This window comes from Stigmatopora nigra, chromosome 23, assembly GCF_051989575.1.
Source record: "Stigmatopora nigra isolate UIUO_SnigA chromosome 23, RoL_Snig_1.1, whole genome shotgun sequence".
Lineage (NCBI taxonomy): Eukaryota > Metazoa > Chordata > Actinopteri > Syngnathiformes > Syngnathidae > Stigmatopora > Stigmatopora nigra.
The window spans coordinates 7096544-7110597 of record NC_135530.1 but is presented as its reverse complement, the minus strand read 5'-3'; the positions used below and the strand labels follow the sequence as shown (position 1 = coordinate 7110597).

General features: G+C 42.7%; 1 protein-coding gene across 4 annotated transcripts in view; it reads left to right on the top strand.

Moving 5' to 3' along the window:
* Nucleotides 1–14054, top strand: part of sbf1 (SET binding factor 1) — a 55294-nt gene continuing 41240 nt past the window's right edge. For all 4 annotated transcript variants that reach the window (XM_077710143.1, XM_077710141.1, XM_077710140.1 and 1 more), the window contains exons 1-5: nt 1–215; nt 8296–8387; nt 9322–9459; nt 10227–10349; nt 13726–13836. In XM_077710143.1, coding sequence (XP_077566269.1) covers nt 161–215; nt 8296–8387; nt 9322–9459; nt 10227–10349; nt 13726–13836 — 519 coding nt within the window. In that variant the 5' untranslated portion in view covers nt 1–160. The remainder of the gene's footprint in view (nt 216–8295; nt 8388–9321; nt 9460–10226; nt 10350–13725; nt 13837–14054) is intronic.

Below are 14054 nucleotides of genomic sequence, written 5' to 3'. Positions count from 1 at the left end.
TGTCAGCGAAGGCAGACTGACAGTATGGCGGCGGGGTGCAGCTGGAAGGATGCTACTGTTGCCCGTGATGGGACCATCGCCGGCAGCACGTAAATGGACTATTAACGGCGGCGAGGGAAGAGGAATACACGCCAGAGGCCTCTCGCCGTGATTGGCCGCCATGGCCAGGCTCGCCGACTACTTTGTGGTGGTCGGTTACGACCTCGACAAGCGAGGTGGGTGCCGCTTTTAGCCGTGACTAGCATCAGGCCCTATTATTAGCTTCGGGAAATAGTAGGCGGGGATGGGTCGGTGCGCCAATCATGGCTCGCCGCCTGCGACGCGTGTCCACCGGCCTCTTCTGTCAACTTTACACCGAGGACTCGGGGCTTGCTCGCTTCGGATTAGTGTACTTAGTAGTTCCGAGCGAGCTGTCAGTTTCTCTTCTGTTTTTTTCCTCCAGTGTGACAGCTTTGAAACGCCTCTAGCCTACGTGTTAGCCATATAGTGTTTTTGCATCAAGATGTCTGCCACTGTTGACATTAAACTTGCTGCCACGGAGAAGCTATTGTTAGCCGAGGATTGGCTGTCGGTTCGGCTGCATCCCAAAAACGTATTTGTTCACCCATTTAATGCATTTTGCATTGTGCCTACATATCATATTTAACTCATTTGACGGTGTTTTGTTGGCTTTGTTCGGGGCTGGCTGAATTCCCCCAAAAAGGCTCCAAAGATTTCTGCAAACTGCAAATCGATGTTTACCTCTGGCTTCTTTTGCAATTGTTGTGTGTTTCGTGTGGATTAACCCAAATGGATTTGGCCCCCAGCCACAAAGTAGACCACCCCCTAACCCCCTTGCTCCCTTGTGTTGTTGGGGACCTTGTTTGGACCGTTATTTGACCCCCCACCCCACCCCCCTTTACACTGAGCCATGTCCTAGATCCGTGCAAGTATAATGGCCCATTTAATCATGAAATATTCAACCCGCCTATCCTCTGGAAAGCATGCAACTTGCAACGTGGTACACTCCAACTCGCCTATGATTTATTCACCATAGCCAAATGACAAGCCGTATGCAAAAATATTTTTCACAGTGCAGTTTCTTTTGCATGCCTGATGGCCCTTTTCAGTTTTTTATATCTTGCATTTTAGTCGTTAAGTTTGGTCCAGTGCAGGATGTCATTACGTGGACAATGCGACGCTGCCGAAACGCCCCTTCCTGTTGAAACCAGCCCGAAGAGCAAGCGCTGAAGTAGGCCCTTTTAAAAAAAGTCATCTGGAAGCCAGACATGCTCCCTTAATGGATCAGATGTAATGTCAACCACCTTTAAGTGCTGTAATGATCAACGGTGGATTTTAGTGGGCTAGACAGGCAGTTGAGGTTCTTAGCAAGTAGAAAACACCACAAAAGGACGCCGCCAAAGTTCCCTTTTGTTGAATGTGGATGTACACCGTTGCTCAGAACAAAACAAAAAAACTATGATTAAAAGCCTTGTATCTTATATACGTCTATCTAAGTGCAGATCATCGTGACCGGATGTTTGGTCACCGGTCTTTTGGTCGCCGGTCATTTTGGTCGCCGGTCATTTTGGTCGCCGGTCATTTTGGTCGCCGGTCATTTTGGTCGCCGGTCATTTTGGTCGCCGGTCATTTTGGTCGCCGGTCATTTTGGTCGCCGGTCATTTTGGTCGCCGGTCATTTTGGTCGCCGGTCATTTTGGTCGCCGGTCATTTTGGTCGACGGTCTTTTGGTCGCCGGTCTTTTGGTCGCCGGTCTTTTGGTCGCCGGTCTTTTGGTCGCCGGCCTTTTGGTCGCCGGCCTTTTGGTCACCGGTCTTTTGGTCGCCGGTCAAATGTACTTAGCTATTAAACATTACTTAGATATTAAACATTACTTAGATATTAAACATTACTTAGATATTAAACATTACTTAGATATTAAACATTACTTAGATATTAAACATTACTTAGATATTAAACATTACTTAGATATTAAACATTACTTAGATATTAAACTATCTCTCTTAGATATTAGACTCTCTCATGAATATCATTTTGAGAGCTGGTTTCAACAGTACTTAGATATTAAACAGTACTTAGATATTAAATAGTGCTTGGATATTAAACAGTACTTAGATATTAAACAGTACTTGGATATTAAACAGTGCTTGGATATTAAACAGTACTTAGATATTAAACAGTACTTAGATATTAAACAGTACTTAGATATTAAACAGTACTTAGATATTAAACAGTACTTAGATATCAAACAGTACTTAGATATTAAAATCCCTCATGAATATAATATTAAGAGGTAGGTTCAACAGTAAACTCTCTGTCACCATTTGACCGGCGACAAAAAGACCGGCGACCAAGAGACCGGCGACCAAAAGACCGGCGACCAAAAGTCCGGCGACCAAAAGTCCGGCGACCAAAATTCCGGCGACCAAAATTTCGGCGACCAAAAGTCCGGTGACCAAAAGACTGGCGACCAAAAGACCGGTGCCTAAACGTCCGAGCACCGTTCTTCTGGATTATATTTTCTCATTCTCGCTACACGCGTGGAGCTGCTAGCCGGCGTCAAACCTCGAGTTAAGTGCTCCTCGATCATAAGAATACCAGGAATTCCACGTTTCCTCTGGAGTCTAAATATTTCATGCATCCTGCCTGCTTCTGCGTACGTGCGTCCATGTGTGTGTGTGTGTCTGTCACTCGACTGGAGGAATGCTTTGCAGGCTGGGGCAGTGACAGGCAGTCGGGAGGAGGGGCTTACGTCATGGCAGCTCACGTGAGCACTGCTCGCTGGACAAAAAAAAAAGAGTTCAATTTCGGGTAAAAAATTATCTTGAGATAGAGACCAATTTTGATATTCAAGCAGACAGCGGACGCGAAAGGCTACTCATAAGAACATGATGGGCACTGTCTTTCTCCCCGCAACTCCCTCTTTGTTATGTCAATGGGAGCACTGGGCGGAGCGGTGCATTTTTTTCAGGTGTTTTTTCCCGTTAGCCATTGCGAATGCCGGAACAATCGCTAATACGAGAGTAGTATATACTACTTCTCGTCCAGTGGTCATGCGTTATCCTATTGTGAGGACATTTGTGTGCATCATTTTGGGAATATTTTGAAGTGGAGACAAAAGCAAACTAGGGCTCGATAGGTTGCATCTGAAAGTCAGGGTGGAGGCGAGTAAACAGAGCTAACCCGAGAGAAGAAAGGTATTCAATTTTTAACCAAAATTAGAATTAAGTTTAGTGTAAGGTTAGGGTTTTATTTTTTTTACCCAAGATGGCGCCGTCACGCGGAAGCCAGTAGCAGTAGCTCTGTCCACTCTTATTTGTTATTTTGTTATCTTTTTTCTTAATACATACCCTATTACTTGACTTTGTACATTATACTTTTGACTCTGATGAGTGATGAGTTTGTTCATACTTTGGTCTCTTTTTTCTGTTTATGTTTCATATGTACTGTTAACAGATGCACTTTTTTATATGTATCGTAACTTGTGCTGACCCCGCCCATCTGTCACATTTTTAAAGTCAATGTGGCCCCCGAGCCCGAAAGTTTGCCCAACCTTAGGTTAGACTAAACTTATTTTTGAGTGTGTCTGCATCGTTATCCAAGTCCTGGCGTTAGACCTCCAAATAATTTTGACTAAGGGGTTGAATCAACGTTGGTTCAGTGTCTCCCAGGCAAAAAAATTTGGTCCTCTTGCCCCATCAATGTCACTGAAAAATGAGCAGCCACATCCACTCTTTGTCAATAGCACGCAATGAGTTACTTTTTTTCACTTCCACTTTTAGGGGGAGGCTACCTTATGTTGTGGATATAGCTATTGTTGGAGTTTGTACTAAACTGGTAATGAGCAATGATGACCCGAGTACGAAGGAAGCGATTCATGGGTGACAATACACATTTAGGCCGAGGCATTTCACTGCCGATGGTTTGCACTCCAAAGTTGTCAAAAATACTCCAAACACAGGGTGTAATTATACCCCGGGGATATTATATAGATGCCCCACTCTGGCCTTGATGGCTTCCCTGGAATGTAAGGAATTTCTTCAACTTCTCTTGGGACAGAGACTGAGTCAGTACTTCTCTGGTGAAGTGAAGCACTCAAGGGAGCAATGGTTAGAGTCCTCACGGGACCAATGGGCTTTTTCTGATTGGAAGACAGGGAGGGGTTTGCTCAGCTATGTTCTAGACAGCCGTATGGTCTTGGTTAAAAAAGACAACCCCGCCTATTCAATAGAACTCACTGCTGGGTGACCGGACGTTTGGTCACCGGTCTTTTGGTAGCTTTTGGTCGCTGGTCAAATAGTGACTGTTGAAACCAGCTCTCAAAATTATATTTATGAGAGAGAGTTTAATATCTAAGAGAGAGTTGAATATCTAAGAGAGAGTAGAATATCCAAGAGAGAGTTTAATATCTAAGAGAGAGTTTAATATCTAAGAGAGTTTAATATCTAAGAGACAGTTTAATATCTAAGACAGAGTTTAATATCTAAAACAGAGTTTAATATCTAAGAGAGAGTTTAATATCTAAGAGAGAGTTTAATATCTAAGAGAGGGTTTAATATCTAAGTACTGTTTAATATCTAAGTGTCGTTTAATATCTAAGTACCGTTTGATATCTAAGTACTGTTTGTTATATATGTACTGTTTAATATCTCAGTAGTGTTGAAACCAGCTCTCTAAATTATATTCATGAGAGGGATTTTAATATCTAAATATCTAGATGATATATAATTTTGAGAGCTGGTTTCAACAGTAAACTCTCTGTCACCATTTGACCGGCGACCAAAAGATCGGCGACCAAAAGACCGGCGACCAAAAGACCGGCGACCAAAAGACCGGCGACCAAAAGGCCGGCGACCAAAAGACCGGCGACCAAAAGACCGGCGTCCAAAAGACCGGCGACCAAAAGACCGGCGACCAAAAGACCGGCGACCAAAAGACCGGCGACCAAAAGACCGGCGACCAAAAGACCGGCGACCAAAAGACCGGCGACCAAAAGACCGGCGACCAAAAGACCGGCGACCAAAAGACCGGCGACCAAAAGACCGGCGACCAAAAGACCGGCGACCAAAAGACCGGCGACCAAAAGACCGGCGACCAAAAGACCGGCGACCAAAAGACCGGCGACCAAAAGACCGGCGACCAAAAGACCGGCGACCAAAAGACCGGCGACCAAAAGACCGGCGACCAAAAGACCGGCGACCAAAAGACCGGCGACCAAAAGACCGGCGACCAAAAGACCGGCGACCAAAAGACCGGCGACCAAAAGACCGGCGACCAAAAGACCGGCGACCAAAAGACCGGCGACCAAAAGACCGGCGACCAAAAGACCGGCGACCAAAAGACCGGCGACCAAAAGACCGGCGACCAAAAGACCGGCGACCAAAAGACCGGCGTCCAAAAGACCGGCGACCAAAAGACCGGCGACCAAAAGACCGGCGACCAAAAGACCGGCGACCAAAAGACCGGCGACCAAAAGCCCGGCGACCAAAAGCACGGCGACCAAAAGCCCGGCGACCAAAAGCCCGGCGACCAAAAGCCCGGCGACCAAAAGCCCGGCGACCAAAAGCCCGGCGACCAAAAGCCCGGCGACCAAAAGCCCGGCGACCAAAAGCCCGGCGACCAAAAGCCCGGCGACCAAAAGCCCGGCGACCAAAAGCCCGGCGACCAAAAGCCCGGCGAACCAAAAGCCCGGCGACCAAAAGCCCGGCGACCAAAAGCCCGGCGACCAAAAGCCCGGCGACCAAAAGCCCGGCGACCAAAAGCCCGGCGACCAAAAGCCCGGCGACCAAAAGACCGACGACCAAAAGACCGACGACCAAAAGACCATCAACCAAACGTCCGAGCACCCCTGCGATTGGTTTCAGTCCACAGCTACGTACTTGCTACTAGGTTCTTAATCGTTCAATTTGACTAAGTGCGTGTCTAAATGATTTGCTACTACCCATTAGAGAGCATTTTGAAACCTCTGTTGGAAGAGAAGAACACACTCGGAGAATCACATGCCATTATTAATCAGGCTATGGTAGCTCACACACTCGTGTTTGTTTTCATCAGACTGTAGTTTATTTTGTGCCTTGTTGTGGTGGACTAGATTAGTGTTCCAAGAGGATGCTGGCGCACAGTTAAAGGGGCCCCCACAGTAGCAATTGAAAGGGCAACGACTGTATACAATAGACGTTACTAAACCATGAATGAACTACCAGTCTGAAAACAGGTTACATTCATCTCTTTGCCTTGGTTATTGCACAAAAAGGTTTCTATTGAGAGTAACGTAAGACTAAAACTTTTTTAAAGTTTGTGTATAAGAATATAAATTCATTTAAGTTCATTTTAAAGTTTATGTTTCATTACGAGCGCATCCGTCAAGTCTCTCTTTCTCAGTTCTGAGTTGTTTACCTTCTGAGACAATGATTTAGCTGAATGACCAGACCTGTCATATTTAGTCGCTCGCTGCTATTGTTTCCATTTTATATGACGAGGGAAAAGGGAAACTGAGCGCACGTGGGGTCAAAATCGCCTGACACGCCTGCTCTTTCCTTCCTATAACATGTTTGTGGCGTTTTAACGGGGCAAATGATGGTACCTGAACGAGAAGGACGGCGGAATAAATGGTTTTGATCAATATTTAAGTAGTATCTAAGTAGTATCTGTTCTGTGTTTGATTTTGTGACGTCGATCAGATGATTTCTTAGTGACTGGAACAGTCCCTTGATTGTTCATTTATTAATACAGTCGTACCTCTACTTACGAAATTAATTGACTTTTTTCCTAACTTGAAAATTTTGTAAGGAGAGGTGTACTTTATATTTAAAGTCTCTCTTCGTTCTATGGTCCTCACATAACAACCAACTAGAGCAGACATGGGTTAACTACGGCCCGCGGGCCGCACCCAGCCCGCCAAACCTTTTAATCTGGCCCGCCGACATTATCCAAATAATGTTTTTTTTATTTTTTATTAAAATGTATTCATTTTTTAAAAAAAAATTCCAAGATGGCGCCATCACGCGAAAGCCAGTGGCAGTAGCTTTGTCCACTCTTTTTTTTCGTGTATTACAGCCCCTTTATCTTTTTTAAAATTACATTTTAATATTTCTTAATAAATTCCTTTTTACTTGACTTTGTACTTTATACTTTTTACTTTAATGATGAGTGATGAGTATGTTAATACTTGAGTCCTTTTTTCCTGTTTGTTTCATATGTACTGTTAACGGATGCACTTTTTTATATGTATCGTATCTTGTGCTGAACCTAAAGTCAATGTGGCTCCCGTGCCCAAAAGTTTGCCCAACCCTGAACTAGAGCCTTTAAAATGGGTCAAACTGTCATAAATGCGAGGGAATTATAAGGAAATCATTTATTAATGTCTTAAAATGTTTAAAAAAGCATATAAAAATGCCCTGCACCATTGAAATATCTCCTTCCGCGGCCGTTATAGATGTAATAACCGTGTTTGTCCACCAGTTGATGACAACAACTGGTTCTACAAGGGCTGAAAGCCGTCCACTTCGTAGTATACATTTGAGAATTTTGTGTGCACCGTGTGCTTGTGAAAATATGTGCCATGTTGCATTTGTATTGCTTAGTAAGGGGAATTCAAAATAAAATAATGGATAAGGAAATGCATTTACTTTTTGGGGGATTTCAAAACTCGAGTCACTCATTTGCATATAGAAAAATTTGTAACCTGAAACTTTCATACCGAGATGCATTCAGAAGTAGAGGTATGACTGTAGTACACTTGGGAGAGTTTTTTTTTTTTTTTTAATTTTTTTTTTTTTTTAACGTGTCTTTTGGTAGCTAGTCCACTTTGTGTATTGTCTTTTGAGCTTTTGTTTGTTTCTGAGTGCCTTTTGATTGAAAAAGCTTCATGTATTTGAACATGTATTTTTCTGCGCGTCGTATATGGAGTATCAAGTCCATCCTGCACATGAATGAATGAATTAATTAATGAATGAATGCCTTTACTATACTTCCGAGCTTCCGATAGAACTAAGCTGAAAGACCAGCTTGTGGCGGTTACATAAGTTGGCTTTGTTTTGTGCCATTCTAGCGGCGCTTTGGTGATCCAAACGCCAGCACGGCCTCATTAACCCAGGAGGCGTAATTTTAGCCAAAATTTGGTAAATTGATATCGCCACATTGCCGTCTTTTAGTCCAGTGTTTTCTCTGAGCGAGTACTCCCAAAACAAATTGAATTGAATGCTTTTCTTGTTATTATACAAGTATAATAAGGGATCCTAACAAACAGACAGCAAATGATCTCTGGATCACTTCCTGCTTTTTTTTTTTTTTGTAGTGGAAGGCGAAGGTGAGGGTCAAGGTCGCATTCTCCAGCGGTTTCCTGAGAAAGATTGGGAGGACAGCCCGTTCCCACAAGGCGTAGAGCTGGTAAGTGAATATTTGGCACTCGTACGTGAGTAATACAGACGCTCCCCTAATTACGAACAAGTTAGGTTCCGAGCGCTTGTTCATAAGTTCAAAGTGTTCATAAGTTAAAATTGTTCAAATTGAAGTTGATTCAGTGCTATATTTTGTATTATAATTTATGTTTAAGGCCTATATAAATATATTGAAGGTTTATATAAGTGCATTTGTATGTTTAAGGCTTGTATAAGTAACCAGCATTGGTTTGTACTGAAAAAAAAACTTAAAATGGAGAGAATACATACAGCACTGTATACATACATTAGAGAGATGGAGAGAGAGATTTAAGAGAAACTGGCCGAAAGAAGCTATCTAATGACGATTGCACAGTTTTCTTCTTTTTTTTCCATCAAAAATGATGCGATAACACTGTATGGCATCATTCAATTGATTTGCAACCTTTGTGCAACGTTCAACATTTGAGTCCAGCTGCTCCATCTTTCTGTTTATAAATGGTACTGACAGTCAAACGATTCAAGTTGTATTCCCGTGCAACTCTCACCACTTTCTCATGCGCATTAAGCTTCTTTATTATGGCCACTTTGGTTTCCAATGAAATGGCTTGCCTCTTCCTTGCACCTCCCTCACGTTTCAGCCTTTCACTTTTCACCAACCATATTGAATAATGGATGCACCTGATATTTCATGATAGAAACAATACAAAATCGAATTTATGAGAATTTTTCGACATAACCGCAATTTGTAGACATGTTCGTATGTACCGTTTGTTCGTTAGTTGAATGTTTGTAAGTAGGAGAGCGTCTTTATGTTCAAAAAGAGGAAGCACGGCACTTATAGTCTGACACATGGATTCTTTTCTGTCACTTTGAACTGTTCAAATCTACTTTTATGTATTTCTCTTCTTGTATTAAACTCTTTTTTTTCTTCATTCACACAGTTTTGCCAACCCAGCGGTTGGCAACTGGTACCCGAACAGCAGCCCGCCTCCTTCTTCGTAGCAGTTTTGACCGACATCAACTCCGAGCGACACTACTGCGCTTGCTTCACGTTCTGGGAGCGCCAGGAAAACCCACAGGTAGTAATGTTTGCTCCCATGCATGTGGAAAGTGAACACTTTGAATAGATATACAGTCATACCTTGAGATGCGAACTTCATGTGTTCCGGGACTGAGCTCGTATGTCCATTTACCCATATCTCAAATCAACATTTTCCATAGAAATGAACTAAATACAAATTAATTGGTTCCCACCTTCTGAAAATAACCAAAACAATTACAATGGAGAAACATATTTATTGGTTGTAAATTCACTATCTACAGTAACAAATAATTAGTCGTTATGATGTTATGAAGGCCACAAATCAAAACAATTACAAGGTTATTGATTAATCCAATTGCGTAAGCAAAAACAACAGCTGTAACAATCATTGCATACCAGGTATTCAATAATAGCAATTAAAGTCGGAACTCAAAAACAACTCCATTGGAAATTAAACTAACAAGCCTCCATTCAACAAAACAATTCCATAAAGAAGCGAAAATAGCGTCACGATTTACGACAATATGCGAGTAATCACGAAGGTTGTTGGATAGTGATCACCCTGCATTAGCAATTTCTGAAGCATCCTTCCAGGTCTGCATTCTGGGTTAAAGGTCAGACTTATCTTCCAGTAAACAGTCCTCGTAACGAGAACTCGGTGACATGTTACGATCCCAAGCTCGCCCCAGACAAATTGAAGAAGTTCTCATACAAAAATGATTAAATGCTCACATATATATAATATTATTACAGGATAACTCCAACAGAATGTATTACCGTATTTTCCTTTGTGTTTGGTCGTAGAAGGCACGGGTCGGTGACCTGGATGAAGTGGACGAGGAGCCGGCTATCATCCAACCAGCTCAGGTCTTTGCCCCCAAGAGTTTGGTGCTGGTGTCTCGGTTGGACCACACCGATGTTTTCAGGGTGAGATGTCTTTAATTGTATCTAGAAACAAAAATATGCTTTAGATCGCTGTATCCCAATGTCACTGAGATTAGATGAGTTATTACAGTAATCCCTCGAATATCGGAGTTAATGTAGACCAGGGGTGGCCAACCAGTCAGACCAAGAGCCACATTTTTTACTGTGTTACCGCAAAGAGCCACATTTTTTACTGTGTTACCGCAAAGAGCCACATTTTTTACTGTGTTACCGCAAAGAGCCACATTTTTTACTGTGTTACCGCAAAGAGCCACATCACACCCATACCTTTGCTCAGCCAGATTTATTGTAAATGTCGCACACCAGCATAGTAATGACATACATTGACTCCTACAGTACTAACAGCACAGGCCAGTCATTATCAACAATGAACATTGTGTGCACTCACACAGACAAACTCTCAGTTCAACCAAGTCCACAAACAAAAATATAATAATTTACAATAGCGTTTTTCTTTTACTATGCATGTTACTTAGTGGGACTTCTGTCATAAAATCAGAGCCTATTGCGCAACATTCGCTCCTTGTGAGCTGTCATTTATTATGAATGGCTTTTAACTAGCGCGCCCACCACGTGGGCGTACACCTCGCTCTCCTATTGGCTGCTCCCGGCTGAGCACTCTCGCCTTGGTCTGCCTCACAGGGGGTGTGGCTTTTTCAGCCGACGTTCGATCTTTGGGATACTTTTTGTGTGCGCGACGCCGTTCATTGTCGCTTCTGGTTCACGGGAGCTCTCCCACTCTGTTAAAAACGTTTACTCAAATGACCTTGCTCCTGCTGGGAAACTTTGAGGTATTTTCATCCCAAGCACATGCGCATTGGACGAAAATACCGTATTGAACTCAAGCGAAGCGCACACGCAAATAAAAATAAAACACAAATACAAACTTTGATATGGACGTAAGAGCCGCATGAAACCGGGCAAAGAGCCGCATGCGGCTCGCGAGCCGCGGGTTGGCCACCCCTGATGTAGACCATACCAGCAATAAGCAAAAAAAAGCGGTAGGATCACCCTTATTATAACTACCGTATTTTCACGACTATAAGGCGCACCCTCAATGAATGACATTTTTCCATATATAAGGTGCACTGTATTATAAGGCGCACTGTATTATAAGGCACACTGTATTATAAGGCGCACTGTCTATTTTGGAGAAAATTTAAGACTTTTAAGTACGCCTTATAGTCGTGAAAATACGGTAATTGCTATTGACTCCATCCAGGTATGAAGCACTCACTACACCAGACATGGGCAAACTACGGCCCGCGGGCCGTATACGGCCCGTTAGACAATTTAATCCGGCCCGCCGAGCTTGTCCAATAAATAAAATAATAATGCTTCATAAATCATTCATTACATCTTGTCCATGCAATACCGTGTTTCACCTATAAATGGCGCGCTGACATTTAGGCCTTTGTTGAGTCGCGCCTTTCTCTTTATTTATCCCTCTTGAATTTTCTCATTGTCATTTGAGCCCTTCTGTAAAAATGAGCGGACCAAAGAAAAGGAAAGTGGACAGTGAGTGTCGTGTATTTAATAAAGAGTGGACAACTAAATATTTCTTCACTGAAGTCCGATCAACCGCTGTATGTCTGATATGCCAAGAAACTATTGCTGTTTTCAAAGAGTACAATATCAGCCGTCACTTTGCCACGAAGCATGCAAACTACGCTAGCAAGCAGTCAACACAACAACGAGCGGCTACTGCTCAGAGATTGGTGGCTAATTTGCAGAGTCAGCAGAATTTTTTTCACCGGCAAACTGCAATTCAAGAGGCAAGCACAAAGACAAGCTTTTTGCTGGCCTTCAAACTGGCAAAGGCTAGCAAGCCTTTCTCCGAAGGCGAGTTTTTGAAAGAATGCATGATAGAGACAGCTGGTGTTTTGTGTCCGGAGAGCAAAGGCAAGTTCGAAAAAATCAGCTTATCACGCAGGACAATAACTCGCCGTGTGGAACTCATTGATGAAGATATAGTGAGCGAGTTAAACAAAAAAGTTTAACTCTTCTAAACTGGATGACTTTTACGCTTCACTTAATGAAGCCATGTTTCCAAACCTGCGGAGGATGGCACAGAAGATGCTGGTGTTGTTTGGCTCGACCTACGTTTGTGAGCAGACGTTCAGCATCATGAACATCAACAAAGCCCGTCACAGATCAAAGTTAACTGACCAACACCTCCGATCTATCCTGAGACTTTCCACAACAAAACTAACACCAAACTTTGATGCACTGGCAGAAAAGGGAGACCAACAACACTGTTCCCACTGAAAGTTCGAGTTTTTCTACTATCATAAAAAAATTGAAAGTTTGAAAGGGCGCATCTTTTAATTACGCACTGCAGCGGGACAGAAAGGATTGAGGTTAGTCGCCTATGTTGTTGGGTAGTAATGTTTTGAATGTTGAAAGTTATATTCATCAAGATTTCAATAAATTTTGATATTTGTTTTACTTGGTGCCTTCAATTGAATTGTATTAAAAACAGATGCAATCTCCAGGGTTGATAGATCACAGTTTTCTATTCTTATCTATTTGGCCTACTATTTCTCTTGTACATTTGGAAAATGCAGTCCTCAATGTTAGTGAAACGTGTTGAACATTTATTTGCATGTGCTTGCTGTACTATGAGGTTTGGATACTACAAGCAACGCTTTATTATATTTGGCCCAGCAGTCAATGTACTGCTGTGGCCCCTTGTTCAAATTTTATAACCCATAGTGGCCCGCAAGTCAAAAAGTTTGCCCATCCCTGCACTACACAGTCACCTCTAGAGCCAGCCATTGTTGATGTTTTGGATTTTTTTGTATAACATCTTGCAGTGGGGCAGGAGCTATATGATGGAAGATGGCATCTGCATATTTAACAGTATTGTTTCAGTTCAGGCGTTTGTGGTTTTTTACTATCTGACAGTGTTTTTTTAATATCCGACATTTTTGGTTTTCTGTTTTTTCCATATATAAGGCGCACTGGATTATAAGGCGCACTGTCTATTTTGGAGAAAATTTAAGACTTAACTGCGCCTTATAGTCGTGAAAATACGGTACTTTTTTTTCAGTGCGGAGTCCTAGTAGCAAGCGGAAGACGGGGGAGTGGCTTAGTGAACTTAAAAAAAATATATAATAATAACATTTTCCAAAAACATTCCCCAGAAAGAAATTTCAATGTGATTTTGAGGGATTACTGTATACTTTCATGATTTATTAATGCTTGGTGACCATTGCAAGCGCTTTGTTTTCTTCCAGTGTCAGTTCATGATCTTAAAACCTTTTAACTCCATCACCTAAAGTTCGATTGATTTGATAGGATGCTGTAGAGACTGTTCTGTCCTTGAGCAGTGTCTCCATTTCTGTTCCCTGAGCAGAACTGTCTGGCCTTGGTCTACACCGTCCACGTAGATGGCCTGACTGTCCCCTTGGAGACGGTTATAGGGAATCTGCTCACGTGCGTCATTCCAATCGCCGGAGGCTCCCAGGTAACTGCATGAATCTCACTTCTCCTGCCTAGAAAAAGTCCAAAAGTCTATAAATCAAATATGGTCGCCCATCCCTCTGGACAATACACACCAATGAATGCACACGACTACTTTATATATCACTTGCACATGGTGCAAAGACTAATTACTTAGTATGCTGGAGTCTATGTGAGTATACAGTCGTGCCTCTACTTACGAAATTAATTGGTTCCCGAACT